We start from the raw sequence: 18,279 nt of genomic DNA, 5'->3' as shown, positions 1-18,279 counted from the left end.
TATTTTGCCAGACTGTCGAGGTAAAAATATTCGCTCAGGCATCGAATGGGGCACCGTCTCGCGTCGGTGCTACGAGTACGTACGCGTCCCTCCATACCCTCAGGTAAAATACGTCGCGTACATGTGCAACTTAACTACAGAAAATATCACATACCTTCGCTATAAGATTGAAACATATACATCGGACGAGCGAGTATTGCGAAGTTAGAGGTGCAGTATATTTATTTTCTCACTCATGATACTCGTTCGTAAAACAATTACAATCATCTAACAATGCTATCTACCAAGTGCAAGTGCAGTAAGTAATCAATAACAGAATTTAAGAGTCGTTTCAGACTTGTCTCGCCATGTTCGCCATGGTCCTCAGGACGACGGAACTGAGCCACAGTCCCTCGCGCATAAGATATCCACCGGCGATGAGGAAAGGACAGTTTCGGGCGACGGCCAAATAGGTATCCAAAATTGTGGAGATGAGCCCCCTCATAGCTTCGGTCGGATTCGAACTGCTGAGTCCATTCCGAATGGCGTTTTGGATACCGCTGGCCAGATCTTGTCTAGGGCTGATTTTCGCCGTTAGCCTTTGCCTCGCCTCTATGGTAGCATCTCGCATCCCGAAGACTTCCGGAGGATTGGGAAAATCTGGGATTCTGGGAATATGGAGATTCTGGGGATTCGAAATTTGAGGCAACGATGGCACCATTTCGTTCACACTAGGCATCTGGAAGTACCTTAAGTCAGGGACGCCGAAGAAACCTGGTAGACTTGGACCGTTAAAAAAGTAAGACGTATCGGTTATATTAACACTATCCGAGTAGTTGAAAGACACGGTATTTCTAGAATGGCGTTTAACGTTATTGCTGGAGACTGGCGGTTCTAAAAGTGTGGTTAAGGTATTCATGAAGTCGGACATCATTTTCGATCCTGGAAATTGGACACGATCTGGAGGGGTTGGAGGTCTTCCAGATGGACGTCTTGTATATCTATAACGTTCAGTTTGCCCCGGGGGCCTGGTTCCGTTGGCAACAGACTGTTTCGTATTTTGGGCTGCAGTCTACGGTTCACACAACAAATTACATACTACAGCCATAAACTCTCCCAAAATCTATGATACCCTGGCACGATAGTATATCAACAAAATTGCAACTCACCCTAGCATTTGTCGTTGATGCGGTTGTACCTTCGATCATTGACGAACTGTTGGTATAGATCATTGTTGCGGCGACGGTAGAAACCGTCGTCACAATGTTCGGTGAAACGGTAGAATTCGACTGGGCCGATAAGGAGCTCGCAACAGCGAGTAGGATAATCAGCTTACCGTACATGGCGTATAAAGTAAGGTGAAATCGTATCTTAAGAGACTTCCGAAGTCGCTCGATGCAGAGTAATTTATACCGGATAGTCGAAGGTCGTATTTGCGCAGTGCAAGCCGTTGCGATGTAAATAAACCCATCTGCGGTATTGTTTAAAAAGTATAAACTACGCGTGGAATGAACGACGTTTCCTGAATTATCACTTGTTTGACCAGCTGCTCGGTTATAATTGGCATTCCGATGCGTCGAGTGCGGAAGCTGCGGGCTATCGCCGTTCCGCAACGGGCGTGAAACAACGGGAGTCGGACCTTTGAGGAGGAGCAAGGTGGCAAAATAGAATCAGTGGCCCCAAAATACACCCCCTTGGAAGAGTTCCGGCCGGAAATCTCCCATCCCGCATGGTGGGAATAGTTTGAGTAATATCCAAGGGAAAACTTGAGGTACACTCCGGGAATCTTTTATATGAAAATTTTCCAGAAGGCTGGTCTCAACGTCGCAGCCGTCCTTGCGTCGGCTCGGGTCGGTAAGCAGCCCCGGGCAGAGCTTTGCAGACGAGCCACCATCTATCGACAGAACTCTAAACTATTCCTCAGATCTTCTTCATCCCCCCAGTCAAACTCCCCGTACCCTCGTCTTATTCCCGACTCGAAGCCGCTTGGAAAACTGCCAATTCGCTTGCATACATCGACCCTTCTGACAGTATTACGTGGGATAAAAAGTACGGTACAATAATCCATTTCAATGGTCCGAGAGAGAATATTCCGTACCATTGGCACGGACCAAAGATTCGAAATTTATATTGCCTTTATGCCGCGTATCCCGGGACCCCGCTTTTCCAAACCAAATATTCTACCTCTCAGATGTTATCATACCTGGGTAGGCATATTCAATGGACGACTACTTTTTTCAAACATTTCATAAACATGTCAAACACTCGATTAACCCGCGCGCTTCATGATTTATGCCGTTTTTATTCAAAGTTCAAAACTCCCGGCGGGCCATCGCATAATACATAATAATTTTTTAGTTTTAATTATGGTAGGCGCTTACGCGAGAGAAATTCAGAGTTAAGTAACGTCCTTACAATAGCCCCGGTGGAGTACATGCAAACAAACTTCGTCGATGATTTTAATAGCTTCTTCGTCCACAATACCGATACACCATCAATTATCAGCTAGGGTCTATTGAATTTTTTTTTGTTTGCTTTCCCGGACGAATTATCGGCTGCTTTCTATAAAAGCGCTAATCATTCTACCCGTCTAAGCAACTATTAAATTTAATAATTTGTGGTTCTCGGAGCCATTCAGTGTCAATTTAATGGTTGTTTTAACAGTGCCACGTTGCTGAGTGTAGAGGAGACTGAGCACATGGTCAAGAATATCTCCGCGGCAAAGGGAGAATCCGCAAGTCCAAGATAGAGGGCAGAATGAGAGATGAGCAAGCTGGATGGGAGAAAGGCGGATTGAAATTGGGCCGGAATCCCTTCCCATTTCGATTCTTAGCCGGTACGTGATTAGCCTGGAAATCCGAAAATCACCCCGAGTCTCTTGACGTCAGCGTATCGAGGCCGGGAGATTTATGGTACGTTGAATTATCACTGCACCATCCGAATATCGAATTCCCGATACCGGAACAAACGAGATTTACTGCGTATCTACGCCCGAGACAATCCCGGGAGGTAAATTAATACTCGATCTTTGACGATCCTTTTCGCTAATTATTCAGCCTCCACCTTGATAAGACGTTCCTCCCGAAGGCAGCGAAGGCTCTTTATTCAATTATTCCGAAGAAATTTGGGCCAACTGAGGCGTAGAGTGATCCTTTACGTAAGATTTTTCATTCGAATCCACGTAGTCTCGGCCTCTGCACCAGTCGGTTTGATACTTAAGCGGCGTCATCTCGATGCACGTCGGGATCTCCGCCGGGCAACTAGCCCCCGAAGAACTCGAATGATCTTTGTTTCAGAGGGGTGAGAGTGGCGAAACTTGGAGAACGAGCGTCATGGGAGATATTAATACCGAAAACAGAAGCGACGGAGGGTGCAGATAGTCGAGGACGAGGCGCCGTTTCCCCCTTGCATTACAGGGGTGGAGAAATCCTGGCGCCTGAACCGTCACCCTCGTCAACTCGCACCTCGTCTACCGTATAAACCCTCCGCAATCAATGCCCGTCTGATATTTAATGCCTTCGTGTCTATCGTCGCGCGTACCCGACGAATTGAACCCTGCGCAACCGTAGGTAATATGCAAAAAGTTGACGCGCAAGAAACCCCTCGCAGTGTAATACGTCTTTGATTTATGTACAGCGGCAGCGGGTCCTGGAAAATGGCCAATCCATCATGCCTCAGGACAGCCAGAGTTGGTCGTCTTCCGCGTTAGTCTCAAATACGGCCTTTAAATTGAGCCGAATTGACTGCCGCAAAACGGATGTTTACTTGCAGAAAAAAAATAAATAAATAAACAAATGAATAAATAAATAAAAAAAAAACAATCGAGGAGTCAAAAGCGGATGGAATCGATTCGAGGACACGCTAATTACGCCAGAGACACGGAGCTCTTGGGGGTGAGTAGATTATAACCGAATCGCAGAAATTAATTTCGCGCGATTCGAGCGGCACGCATTGCAGACAAGGCAGAGTCCCTTTGTCTAGATGTCAGGATTCGCGGCTGTCTGATAGTTCGGATGCGTTTCTCAGGGGTTGCGGTACACGGGCATAGGTAGAAATGGCGGGGGTTTACGGTCTGGTTTGAAAGACGGTGCCGGAGACGTAGCGTGTTATATTGGGCGCAGATGCGAATCCGAGATTGCCAACGAGTTGATAATACTCGGGAGACACTCTCGCCGTGGCAAAGGCGGGCCGAGCTCAAGATGGCGTTGCGGATTTAAAAGGGCGACGACTGCTTTCCTTATCGCCGAAAAGGAAGAAGGGCACGAAAGCTGATTGACACGTGACGCCTGCAGCGAGAGCATTATACGCACGTATATTAGTGTTATTGTCCAGACGCGTAAATTTTTTTTCCAAATACATATACCGCGGTCAAACAGTCGACTCGTAACGAGGCGTTTGGCCGCCCCTCGCGTTCCGTGTTGACAGAAAATATCGGTCCGCGATTGTACGAGAGCTAGCCGTTGGCGAGCGCGATTCCTGCAATGATAGAGTGAAATTTTTCCGGGCTCAGAAATCCTGTTTGCGTCAGCCGGGGACCCCGGACCGTTTAAATAGGGCCATTGAAACGTGAACTTTGCTACTGACGTCGATTCATAGAGCAGCTCTACCCAATCCCGTCGGGCGCGGGGCGGCCAATTGTCGTGCAGACCTCGTTTACATGCACGAGTTACGCTCGTTCGTTCGTTTATACGCGATCCACTCCTCGGCGAAGACGCGAGTGCCCCGAACAGAAGGTGCTCTAATGATGCGCCATGCATCGATGTGTTATCGAGACACGTGTACGCGTGTATGTTTCCGGTGGACCGTCGGGCGTGTCTTTGACGGCTTCGGCAGACGGGAGATCAGCCATCGCCAATTTTCACCCCGATGTAGGATATCGGGGATCAGGATGACTCTTCACCGGGCGTAGGAGCGCCTAACAAGGCAAACGCATTACGGGGTTGAAACTCCGAGCTCCGAGACCACGCTCCGACGGCTTATCCCTGTAGTGCGTGACCTCTGCACTCCGCCCTCGACCACTCGAAATCGGTACACACTCGGTCCGGGGTGATAACATGCCGCACCTGCGTCGAGGGAACGCCGCCCTCCCGGAGAGCCCGAGCCGGAGGAAGAGGATGGCCGTCCAGGACGGCTGGCTGGGCACACGTGTGATCCCTGATGAAGAGGCCGTCCGCGCTGCCTCGACCACTGGAGTAGCTCCTGTCCCGAGCCAGGTGATTGCCACGTGGATGGTCCTGGTGTCGGCTCAGCCGTGCACCCTGACGGCGGCCAACTCCCCTTGCAGGACCTCCACTTACCTCGAGTGCCTCTGGAACGAGGACTTCCCACCTTGTGCATCCCGTCGCCTGATCGATCTCGTCCGATGTCTCAACTCGAACGCCGAATAGGCTGCAGCGATTACGGGACGCAGTGAGTTCCATGATTTTGTCAGGGTGGACGGGTCGGTGGAAATGGAATGTACGGAGATCAAAAAATAAATGAATTACCGCGTCGAATCTTTGAAAGATGTGAAATATGCGGAAGACAAAATCTGTCGAGGTCAAAATGGAGAAAATAAACATGTAGAATCGGCAAATTGAATATGAATATTGGTTGGTTATCTTATATTTTGCCTTTCTAAATAATAATTTTTCTATATTTTGGCTTTCTGGATCACAAAATTCTGTGGAATTATTTTGATCTTTTTACATTCTATTTACACCCTGGAGTAATTTTTGAAAAGTGAAATCGTGCAAAATTTCAACCATTCGTTTCGTTGTTTGGGAATTTTAGTTACTAAAAATTTCGTCGATTTCGAAATTTGATCATTAGAAACGTAGATCGGAATCCGAACTTTTACAATTCGTAGTTTCAATCGTTCAGGATTTGGACGATTTAAAGCTTTGACTATCTGAAATTCCTACGATTCGAACTTTTAATTCTTTAAAATTTCGACCCAAGCTTTGGGCCAGGTGTTTTTACGATTATCTCGAGATAATACTGCATATTAAATAATTAGCAAGTACATATACTGAAATAGGGTTAAAATTTTCTGCCAAGTGGATCGACACTATTTATTTTGTAGAATTGTTCTCACGTTGCGTGAAAAACGCAAATTTTGAAAAAAAAAGACGCCACTTTCTGAAACATGTCCAAAACATCTGAAAGTCGTCCATCAAAGCGTTTATTTACTCAAGTAAAGGCATTTTGATTCGATATTTTAATTTTAACGCGAACGGGTTACTACAGGGACGCGAAAAAACGCCGAGTAAGAGTTTGTGGTGCCGTAGCAAATTGGCGCACCTTTATTCCGCGGTCGTAAAAATTTAACGTTCATGTGCCGTCCTGTAAAATGAACAGCGGCCACTGAAGACCACCTTAGGTGTACCTTAGGTGCGGGGTATAAATAATGAGGCAATGCTCCTGTTAGTCGCGCAAAAAGTACGGCTTACACGGGCTCACCAGGAGTTGCTCTCTTTCAGGCGCTCCTGCAACGTCGAGATAAAACCGGAGCCCAGCCAGCATCGCGTTGTGCAGCGCTGACTTTCCCCAAGCAGCTGCAGGTCGCTATCTGCAACATTTTGCGGGCTCGTCGATGTTCAAGGGTGAGAAACGCCGCTCGAATGCACTGCGAGATTTTTATTCAATTGCTATTTGAATCCGCTTGCTTTGGTTGATTTTCCCATTTTGAAGAAGGTTCGATTTTCCCGGGGACGCGACTGATTTTGGCTACCTTGAGCGGAATATGGTCCAGATGCAAGTCTCGGGATCAGAATGAGGACAGGACGGCGAGAGAGCTTTAACGGTTATTTACAGGGTGGACGAGACGTAAATTACTCTGGGAGTTTTATGGTGCTGAAGCAGGGACGAGGGGCAACCAGTTTGATGTTACATCAAACCGTGCGAGTCCGGCGGTCATTTGTAGCGGTGAAAAATCGAAATCACCGGATACTTTGGCTGCAGTTCACCGAAATTAAATGGAAATAAATAACCGCGCAATTTATTTCGCTTTCGTTTAATCTCACCATCCAGTCTCTGACGCTCGAAAACGATAATTTTCAAGGCACGAGTTCCACCGAGTATAATAAGTAATTAATTACATCGTTGAAACTGATTAATATTCCGCTAATTAGTGCGGCACTTAATTACGTCCCGTTTCCCAGATTGATGGACCCTCTACATGTGTAGGTAAGACTAAAAAATTATACCAATTATTACCGCTGTGTAAGGGGCAAGTTTTCTCTGCACCCTCTCTCGCGCTTGCTTTTATACATCAACGGACTGTAATTCAGACGAAACGAAATCCTCGCCGTTCACTTCAGTGCGAGGTGGTGGAACGCAGAATAAAAAATATCAAGAGTCATTAAAATCCCGTGTTTTTTCAAGCCTTTGTAGAACTTCCGCAATAATTATTCGATCGTTGTCTTTCCGAGAATGAAGGATGTTACTGCCGAATTGAAACCAATTTTTTCCCTGCTCGCATGCCGTTCTCTTTCTATGGTTCAAAATGCAATGATAATGACGATGTAATAAAAATAATTGGAGCAAGGATGGTTCGTCGAATCGAATCAATAACCTACACGTTATCCTGGCAAAGGAACTATTATCCGCGTTCAAACCTCGGTTCATATTACCTTTTAACGCAGCATCAGCGTAATGGGTTCAGCCGGCAATCCCATCAGGAATATCAAAGAGCTTAAAATAAATACGGAGAGATGCATTGCGGATGAAAGTATTGTAATTATGCTAATAGCCGAGATAGATATAGATGTGGCTCTCTGATGCGGTTCACCACTGGCCGTTCCTCTGATCAGCCAACCTTTCTTTCCACTTAATATTAATATATTAGAAACAGGCTGAAAACTTAGTTGATGCTCACAACCTGCACCAACTGCAAAAAACTCTTTCTTGACTCGGTAAGCCGATACTTTCGAAATCCTTCAACTTCCAATTACTTATTCCTATCGAAAGTTCGCGTGTATCTCGTACCACCCCCAAGAAGTTTATAGATGTACGCGTACCTATCAGGCAACGTCGAAAGAATCCGTGCGAAAGTTTCTCAACCACCTTAGATTTTGATCATCAACTTTGTCGGTTACAGTTCGACCGGAGATCCGCGCCGTAGACAGCGCGGCCTCGCTGCTTCGAAATTAAATTATGCCCAAGAGCGTCGATGAGGAAATCGTCTTTTTGACGCACTCTGTGCACGTGTTCAGGCCCACACGGACGTCGGACAGAGAGCGGGAAACGGCAGAGTGCACGGTGCTGATTCAGCTGAGCGTAGCCGTGCGCGACGCCCTCCGATCATCAAACCCGGGGGCAACACGCGTGTCTGGTATAAACCAACTCCCCAAACAATGTTGCAGAATAATCCCAGCGATAAAGTCCCGGGTGGGTTCGATTATTCGAAACAATAGAGAAGGGGAAAGTACCGGGAAAAAGAGATCCGAAAAAAAAAAAAAAAAAACATTGATGCGGGCAGCTAACGCAGCGGCAAAATCGACGTCACTGGAAATCGGTAGGCATAGGTGCGCAAATACATTACGCGCGGAAAATCGGGACATTTCTATTATCGCAAGTTGATGGGTGAGGAGGAGGAAGAGGGGAGGGAAAAGCGATTGGCCGAGGAAGGAGAGTGGCGTATCTGTCTTTATTGGCAGAATGTGTATATGTATATATATGCGAAGCGACTTTGCGCCGAAGAGAGTATATCGCTTATCACCGTCTCTTCCATGGCTATAAGCGCGATAGACTTCCGTCGGAGATACCGCTCGGGGCGCGTATGAGGCGTGAGCCCTTAAAATATGTGAAAACTTACGATTCAAAATATACCTTGGCCGAGGAGACGAGGTGGAAGAAGGCGGCCGTCGGGGGTGAATGAGGAAGTTGCGGATGCGGATCGGCTCGAGAGGAGGATATTATCTAAAGCCGGGGTGCTTCGGCCATCCCTCGTCCCTGAAGGGGTGTCGTGTATCTCGAATCATGTGCGCGAGGCCATCGACACACACACACACGGAAGCAAACCCTGTACTACATACAAATATATGTATGTACCAGATTCAAGATTGCCCTGGGTATGTGTATATAAGTATGGAGAAGAACTTGGATTGACTTTATCCAGAGGAATATTTATCGAATGGATATTGAAATCGATAGCTCCGGCCTCAGACACGCTAATCTGCACCCTGCACGATTTCCCGATAACCGAGAACCCAGTCAAGGGTGAAAAAAGTCTGGCTGAAAATTAGTTTCACTTTTTTTCTTCTTTTTTTTTTTATTCATACTCTTTGTACGATATCCCTGCTTCCCCTTCGTTCATTTTTTCTTCCTTTTTCCTTATTTTTTTTTGCTTTTGTTCTTTAATCATGTATTTGATAATGTTTTCTTTCTTTGTACCCACAGAGACACAATTACAATACCCACGATATCTCGACACCTGAAATCTTTTACCGCACTCTCTTTCCCACTTCATCGTACACCGATTACTCTGTACCGATACCAACCGATTGTATAAGTGTACTCGGTAAGATCGCGGTATTAAAGTTGGAAAAAAGGGTTGGGGTGAAAGAGAAGAAAAAAAAAACGACAAACTGTGGGGGCAAAAAAGGAAGTACAGGTAAAATGGACGTGGAGATAGCGCGAGTATACCGGGGATTAAACAAACTGGGGCCGTTTCTGTTTATCGCGCCATATAAATACGGAATTAATTAAAACTGCTGAGTTAATTGAATTTTTATAACCTTTGCAGGGACGCTCAACGGCGCTTCTGCCGAGCGGCGCGACGCGTCGCGACGCCGCACTGCGTTAACCGGGTAGTTACCAAGGGTGGCTCTTGTTGTCCTCCATTTCTCTCTCTCTCTCTCTCTCTCTCTGTCTCGTGTGTGCGTTAATATGTACGTGCATACACGCAGGTCTGTACATATTTCCGGTAAGTGTAACGGCTTGGCGGAATACACTGACTCATCCGTTGAGAAACACCGCGCTGCCATATTATATACCGAGCGATAAAGCCGCGGGTAGGTGAATATATTTATGGTCACAATTCTCGCCGAGGCACTGGAAAACCGTTACTATATTTCGTTTAGCACAAGTACGGATGATATTATACCGGTATATATTATTAGAGCGCGTTTGCAGCGCGTTCGTTAATGCGTTACAGGACTGCATCCTTCCCCCTCTTCCATCCCTTTTCCACCCCTTCCGAAGCAGCTACGCAGGGGATGACCTGCGGACCAAAGGATCCTCCTAGTGCTCCTTGAGACAGACGATCAACCAACTTGACTCCGCTCACCCTGATGCGGGGAGAGGAGAAAACAGCCGCCTTCAAAAGTAAAGAACGAGCCAATCTTTCGAGCTACCGAACGATTCCATTCGGATTCAGGAAGAGAGACATTACGTTATACGACTGCGGGGGTATACCTGCCCATGCTCGTGTTCAACCTCCCCATCCCCCCACCTCCCCCAACCCCAACCCCAACCCCATAGATCCACTCGCCCAACCCCTTCGCTCGATGGAGGATCTTACGATCGGCGCGTTGGTACGACTCGCGGATACTTGAGCGCCAAACGCACACCCACCTGTATATGTATTATAATAATAATAATAATAATAATAATAATAATGATAATAATAATAACACGCTCGGATCGAGAGGGTGCCCGTGGCTTTGGATCCTGCAGTCGGGTTTTATATTCGTTGAATATCGGACCCAATCAGACATCTTCGACGGCCGAGCTACCGACCGACCGACCGAACGGCCCTCCACGCGGCCGCATATAAATGCCCTCCATTTCGTCTATATAATCATGGGAGTGTGAAATTAACCATCTAGTCCTGCACCAGACCGCAAACTCAATCCACGTGCCCCTCCCACCCTGCACACCGTATTGGTTTTTCTACAAATGCAGCGTTTTTGCCCCTAGCTCTCGATCGAGATTTTTCTATTTTATCTTACTCTATTCGTTGTTTTTTTTTCTTTTTGTCTCTCTCTCTCTCTCTATTTTTATCTTCGTTTTCTATAATTTTCTTTTGTCTCTGCACTTATACTTCCGGTTACCAGCACAGTATCTACTTTCGTCGCCGAGATGAGATCGCTCAATTTCTTAGAGGGGTTGCAGCTTCGAGGAATCGTTACTCACTCTGTATAGCTGTGTGTAATATACACCAGCTAGTTGTATATAGACCGGCTTTCCAACCGCGCTCGCTTAACACTGTCGTTGCCATTAATAAATCGTTACACCATTCTGGGGTTGCTGCGCGGATACTGGCAACCCCCTATTATATATGCGATGGCTGTAACGCGGATTTTATGACGGATTCCCGCCGGAGGATTGAGTTGACACCTCCCTGTCAACGTCGATCCCTTCGCTTGTTCCGTATAACCACTGCCGTTCGAATCGTTGTGTAAAACCGTTCTTCACACCCTGCGTCTCGTAACTATTAACGGTTTAACCGGAAATTTACAAATTTCGGTTAACCTGTCGTTTTGGGGGGGAAATCCAATGCGAATATTTGCATAAAAAACACACACACACACACACTCAACTCTTTATCTTCGGTGCATAATTACTGAAGATTTTTCCCTGACACTGTCGGTCTACTTCTGTGGTTTCTGCGAATGTTTCGAATAAACTCTTAAAAATTTCCAATTGTCAGGATTAGACTGAAGGATTTTTAATTAAATTGTGATAAGAAATTCAAACTCCTTTCGTCAAGGTTATAAGAGAAGTCACCTTTCGGTATATGTTGCCATCAACCCTGTAGTGTAATGATATCCAGATCGCGGGTCAAGTATACATTTTGAGCAGCTCGTCATCGGATGGTCGTTTACTTCGTGTGAACGTAAACCGTGAGCGGTGGATGCCAGGCGTCAAGATCATTCGCGTAATCCTGAGCTACAGGTATAACGTCAAAGTAGATCGTGGTCTCATTACGAGAGGACGAAGCTGAGCAAGCGTAGGTGTTACAGAGCGAAACTATTCGCTTTGAGGATCTCGTTAATCCGCGAAAACTGCACCAGTCGGTTAGCGATGAAAGTGTAAAAAAATCATCAGCGGTATCCATGCCGCCGTCGCATCTTACCATATAACTCGTACATGGGTTATAAGGCGTGAGTGGAAACGCTCGAAGCGTCCCGAAAATCGTTACACCGCGAGCGACTTCAACCGATTATTTCGCTGCGATCCCTCCGCTAACGAGCTTTTCCAAATAAATCTACGAGAGCATTGATGGGGAGGCGGAGGGGGCGTCAAAAACGGCGTTTTCGCTTTTTGTTGTTCTCTTATTTTCACCAACTCCCCGACACGGTGCACTCCAGATCGGCCTGCCTCGTCCGGTTGACGCGATGCTCGGCTTTCAGTGTGAAATGAATGCTTGTAATTACGGTGCCCCCTCCCCCCCCCCCCCCCCCACCCCGTCTCCGTTTCAACTGGCCCCCGCCGTTCCCCGCCTCTCACGGCTCCGTTCAAACGATGGAACGGTCCGGTCCAGTTCGGTAGAGCCGGCTGGTCAGCAATGATAGACTCCCGCCGGTCATCCAGCTCCACCACCTCCACCCCCGACCTCTGCCCAACCTACCATAATGGTGACTAATTGTAATAGCCACCCAACGCGCCCCGTTCGAACGGCGAAGGGGATGGCAATGCCCGCGATGTGCGCGCTGCCTCGTTTATTTTCACCAATACCTCGTCCCGGCTCTGCCTCCATCGGTACGTCGATTCCAGCCCGGTGAAACGCAGCCAAATGCATGGATTTTTTTACGTTTTCACCCCTTTACCGTTGTTTTTTTTTTTTTAACTTTTTTTTTCCTTTTTTTCTTTCTCTCCCTCTCATTACAGGCACACGGTAATCACAATCGTGATAAAATTTTCTTTGCAGATTTTATTCCAACTTATGTTATGCCTCCTTTGTGGAATGATGAAAATTAATTTTCTAACCATGCTTATTAAATTTATTCCGTCCAAGACGTAATATTCCCAGCAACGCATTTAGTTATTTTTGATCGATTTTCGACACGACTAGGTAATTTGTGCCGATCAAAGCTCGGGACGAGAAACGACCGACTTTTTGTCACTTTCCGGCGACTAAGGGGCGACAGTCAGGGGGGCGGGAGGACGCGGTGACTGCGGCGAGCGCGATGGGCGGGTCGCGATAACGAGTCTTATTAATTACGACACGGATTGATCGCGTAACGTTAGGCCCACCGGTATTCAAGGGCTTTGCTAGGGGCTTAAGTGCACATTCCATGCAGGGGACGGATTTGCATACGTGCAACACCGCGGCCGGCAAATTACAGGCGGGCTCGACAGCCTCATCTCTGCATTTACCCACACGATTAAAGGACCGACCTGCGACCGTGGCCGCGCTTGTCTGACCTATCTTTTAATTACATCTACCCCTAACTAGCGGACGAGAGTCGCTCGTCAGACTAACCACACATTATACTGCGGCCCGCACGCCCCACGACGAGTGGAATGAAACGAAAGTACCTACTCACCTTGACGTATTCTTTATTTTCCTGGCTGCCAGTCTGTCGCAAATTTTTTTACAAATCTGTGCACTCGAGACTCAAAGAAACCCGTTATCGCGTGTGTGGAGAATTTCACCGACGTAGCTTTGATTTTAGAATAGGACGTAGAATGTGAACAGAGATATCTCGGAACGAAAGAAAATGCCGTGACTGCAGCTAAGCAAGTTGAATTCAGTTTATTGGGAAACATCTACGTTCGCGTGGTGGAAACATTTTCGATCTCATGGTCCGTCAATTGAAAAAGCTCGATTATCCGTAGTTGTCAATCACAAAAACGTACCGTTCGTCCTGTGTTCGAACATTTGATAGCTGATTTTGACCCCAATTGACTTCTCTGTAAATTGACCGAAATGTCATTATTTTTTAAATCCTGAAAAACTCTGTCATTGAAAAGTATGAATAAAATCCACCGATCCGTATATTTTTTCTAAGACCGAAGTCGAGTGAAATGCGAATGTTCGGGTCGAATACCCGGCCGGAATCGACAGGCGAGATTCGACGTCTCCCGCACGCCGACGGAAGTCTTCTGTGACGGGTTGAAGCGACGTCACCCCTTGAAACATACGTACGTAAAGCCGACACTGTGGAAGTATAATATTTAAATGAAAATGCGATCGGAGTGTAGGCATGTAAAGTCAGATGCATCAATACACGCCATTACCAGGTGAACTTCAGGGGGAGGGAAAGGAAATACGAGAGGAAATGCAGGGTGAAAACGCAACTCGATGAAAGGGGTCGCCGCGGAATGAAACGCTGCGTGTAATCAATGACCGAACATCGAGCCGGAATTGCGTTGGCGCCCGTTGAAAGACAACAAAAAATGAACAAAAAGAAAAGGGAAAAAATCATCATCGATATTTGAATCGCCATTCAGCGAGTCTCGTGCTATCTGGTAACGGCGTACTTTTGCTATTCACACTCGCAGTGCAAAAGGGAGCAAGAGTAGCATCATGGATTTCGCATCAATATTACCCGGTTGAAAAAACCCGTTTCTATGAACTGAACAATAATTCTTTGATTCTCGTTAGACGGGATTGCACGCTTTGTAAACACGCGGAGGATTCGACACGTCTAAATCGAGTTAATCACGGTCCCGTGAAAAAAGACTCGGAAAGTACGGGTTCAAAGAAATTATCATACCTGCACAAAAGTCGAGCCGTTTCCGTTTCTCCCTTTGAAGACGGACTGTATGGACAAAAAACTTGCAATCGGAAGCTTAAATTCGTCAAATCGGAACTCCGGTTCCCACCTGCAGCTGACGTCAGCCAAACTATCAGTTTCCGCCTACTCGCCTGAAGCACCGATCGGTCGTAAATATGCCGAGAAAGCCGGCACTCCATGATTGATAGCACGGCTGTAGAATCCACTTTGCCAACTGCCTGTAGTAGTTGAGGTGAGTGGGGGAGGGGAAATTCTTAGCCCCTGATGCGTGTGCACAGTCCCACATACGCGGTTCTCGTGTAATTACACGGGGCACGCTGCACGGCCATCCACTAATTTACGATCGTAGGGGTGGAACGCTCCGCGTCGTGCCGGAGCCGAAACAGCTTCATGTGCTAGATTTAATTAATAACTGTGATCATATCTGCGGGATGAAGAGAGAGAGAGAGAGAGAGAGAGAGAAGGAGAGAGAAGGAAGCTGCGAAGCGACGAAGCGCCGAAGTCCTTGCCTGGCAAAATCCGCGTCGCTAGGTAATCGCCGATTTCATACAACAACGGCCGATACTTTGATTCGAACGGGAAAGACGAAGGTGCTTGTAGGTCTTGGAGCCGAGGCAGAGGTAATTATCACTATCGGATGATCCGGATCCAAACTGTTGGAATCCGCGTCTGGCAACAACAGGTATCGGCCATCTACCCTCCCCCTCGTTTATCCGCCGCCCCAAACGGGCGGCTGGTTCTCGATTACCGGCTGCCTCTGACTGATACCATGCTTATCACGTTCCGGCCGATATTGGTAATAATACGGTGCCTTCCCACAACCCCCGCCCTAATAAGATCCGTCCGCTGGGTCTTCGGCCCGATTCGAAACCGACCTTCGGACGCTCGGCGTTGAAACAGCCCCAAATCTTCACCCTTGTTCCTATTCGCGATTGAATCGGAAGCACTGGCTGTCCGCCAGTAGTCGCTTCGGTTCCTGACTGTAGGAGAGAAACCCGGTGAATATCTGGAGCTCGAATGATTCTTCGGTTTTCTTTTTTGGTTCGATTTTTTGAACATTGGTTTAAAAAATTACCCCGGTCCAAAATTCGCTCAAGGTTATGAAATTATAACGTTGCGTTGAATCTATCAGCACATTATCCAACCCCGCAGTAAAATGACAAATCTCCAAGTGATTATGTGCTTGCGTTTGTGTACCTAAAGCGCTTCCCGAAATCCCTCCGACCTCAGGCTCGACCTTCCGCTTATCCGAGCTCTGCACGTGTTCTGCGCACTTCCTGATTAATACCTACTCCGCGGTTTTACTGCATAAAAAGAGTCCGCTTTATTGCCCACTTGAGGCAGTGCATGAACACGGATTCAACGACAAACTGTCCCCCCTGCAGGAGTCTCCGGATTAACTACCGGAGAGCCTGGCAACGTTTGTGCGGCAAACTCGGGTAGTTTTGAAGCGTAGTTTTGCGCGAGGAATATGGTACACAGATTTATTAGCAGCTAATTGTCAAGTTTTTTAATAACAATGAAATTACATTTTTATATAAATCGTGGTTGTAATTCGTCGCTAGCGCCGTACGATGGTGAAAATTTGAAAAGAAATACCGATCGTATCCTCATCGAGTTATCGCGTTCCTACGAGTAAATTGGAAATCCTAGAGAGAAGCGTCAGCCTTAACAATGAACTAGATTGGTTTTTAAATAAATTTTCTACACCCGATATACACACCCGTGTACGGTGTTGTAGCTGCGCCAGTCCGACGGTCTTCTGATTCCAATTGACGCCTAAGAGGGTCTACATGAGGTGCAAAATGAAAGGCGAGAAATAGATATCGGAGGACGAAATGTAATCGAATGAATTCGCGCCGGCGTCCGCGTGCACCATCGAAACTGATTACTATAGTAATATCCCAAGGAAGAAGTACACCATCTCGGATAATATAAGACAGACTGGAAAAATGCACTGACAACGAAGGTATCCCAGGTCGATCTCTCCGACTTGATTACTTTTGTAATATGTTGTAGTAGAGTGAAAACTAAACGACAAATATTTTTTAGGGAGGGAAACCACCCTCCAAGGTAAGGCATGTCAAGGGGCGATTGGGTAGTTTTTTTTTTTTTTTTTTTTTTTTAATTAAGTAAAGTACGTTTTTTATTTCTCGTTATGGGAAAATTTTTACAGTTGGATTGGTTAGACAAATATTGTGTTCGTGTGGGCGAAACTGCCAGATCGCCCATTTGACGTGCTTTACTTGGGAGGGTGGTTTCAACCCTCCAAAGTGCTTAATGGTAGATAAATAAAATGCGCGTCGCTTGGTTTTTAGCTTACTACAATATATTACAGAGGAAATCAAATCGGAGAGATCGACCTGGGATACCTTCCTTATGAAAGGGATGAGAGGAGCTCCTGTACAAAACATAAAAACAAATCCAAGATTGAATATTAATCAACGTACGTTACAAACATCAACAAAATACGCAACCCTGAACCTGCACATTACATCTACGGCAATGCGAATGATTCCGGAATTCACGTAGACTTAACGGGCATGGAAATCGGAATAGAAAAGTTGACGGGTTATACATAATGAAATATACTTACATATATAGGCAGTGAGTGGAGAATAAAATGAGAAGAAATCTCTTAAGCCCCTTAGCGAGGCAATACGAACTGATTTCGAATCAATATTTAATCATGTAGGATTTGCCTCTGCCACGCAGCAGCGCCCCCTCGTTCACTCCGCCAGTTTGATTCGCATGGCTTCTTCGCGTATTTTTCAGCTTAAATTTTTATTTAAAACGAAAGCTTGCGCTCGAAAAAGAAATAGGAAAAAACTAAAATATTTCAAAAGACAATTCGATTTTGAATTTGAATTTATTAACAAAAATATACATCACATTGATACATTCCACATAGATTTATACAATATCCGTGCATGAATGGCGATGTGAGAAGATAGTACAGAAAATGACGTGAAAAAGTTGTAATAATATTTCGTAACAAAAAATTCATTATAGAAAAATGAGCTCAAAACTGAAACAGAAAATTTAAGTAACGAATAGGTTCTAGCAGTTAGAGTATAGACGATGAGAGATAGTGGTAGAATCATACACTCTGTGATTAACCCTAGAAAAACTTTTCAGCTCTATAATTGATTCGTGAAATTTAGTTTAATCACGCAGATATCTAAATTTCGTTGTCAATGACGAATTCAACTCATGACACCGGAGGTCGTATCGACGTCCGATAGGCAAAGTATTCCATGTCGCAATCTCCTCGCAGTCACAAAGAGAAGCCTCGAAGTTCAACAAGTGAGGTTGAGATCTGAGTTGCGAATGTCGAGGAGAGGGTGGAGAGACCGACGACTTCGAGAGGGCTGGAGGGCTGCCTGGGTTATGGTGGTTCCGGTTAGGCAGGGGCCACTTAGCTGGCATTCGTATGCAGATGGACCGTCGCTTAATTAGAGGATGCTAAATACCGACTTTGTCGGCTGCGCGGAGGGGCGACGAGACGGGTGGTTGGCGATGGGGGTGAGGGGGAGGGGAATGCTCTTCGTTCCAATGTTCGTAATCGCCTGTAATCTACCAGGTTGGTTATGCGTTACGAACGACTTACCAAATCAGTTAGAAAGTGCGA

At 46.3% G+C, this 18,279-nt stretch overlaps 1 protein-coding gene across 1 annotated transcript; it reads right to left on the bottom strand.

Annotated features, from left to right (window-relative positions):
• Positions 1 to 204: 204 nt before the first annotated feature.
• LOC124184773 lies at positions 205 to 1,369 on the bottom strand. The gene is made up of 2 exons (XM_046574850.1): positions 1,149 to 1,369; positions 205 to 1,051 (listed from the first exon to the last, which is right to left on the bottom strand). The coding sequence occupies exons 1-2, from the start codon at positions 1,320 to 1,322 to the stop codon at positions 332 to 334; spliced, it is 894 nt and encodes a 297-aa protein (XP_046430806.1). The 5' UTR covers positions 1,323 to 1,369; the 3' UTR covers positions 205 to 331.
• Positions 1,370 to 18,279: the final 16,910 nt, after the last annotated feature.

Source organism: Neodiprion fabricii, chromosome 6 (genome assembly GCF_021155785.1).
Source record: "Neodiprion fabricii isolate iyNeoFabr1 chromosome 6, iyNeoFabr1.1, whole genome shotgun sequence".
In the NCBI taxonomy this organism is placed as follows: domain Eukaryota; kingdom Metazoa; phylum Arthropoda; class Insecta; order Hymenoptera; family Diprionidae; genus Neodiprion; species Neodiprion fabricii.
This window is presented reverse-complemented; position numbering and strand designations above follow the sequence as displayed.

Excerpts from the sequence above, each read along its gene's own strand:
- LOC124184773 (XM_046574850.1), bottom strand. The coding sequence starts at position 1,322 with ATGTACGGTAAGCTGATTATCCTACTCGCTGTTGCGAGCTCCTTATCG. Across the intron at positions 1,052-1,148 it reads CATCAACGACAAATGCTAGG|ACTGCAGCCCAAAATACGAA; the intron begins GTGAGTTGCAAT and ends TGTGAACCGTAG.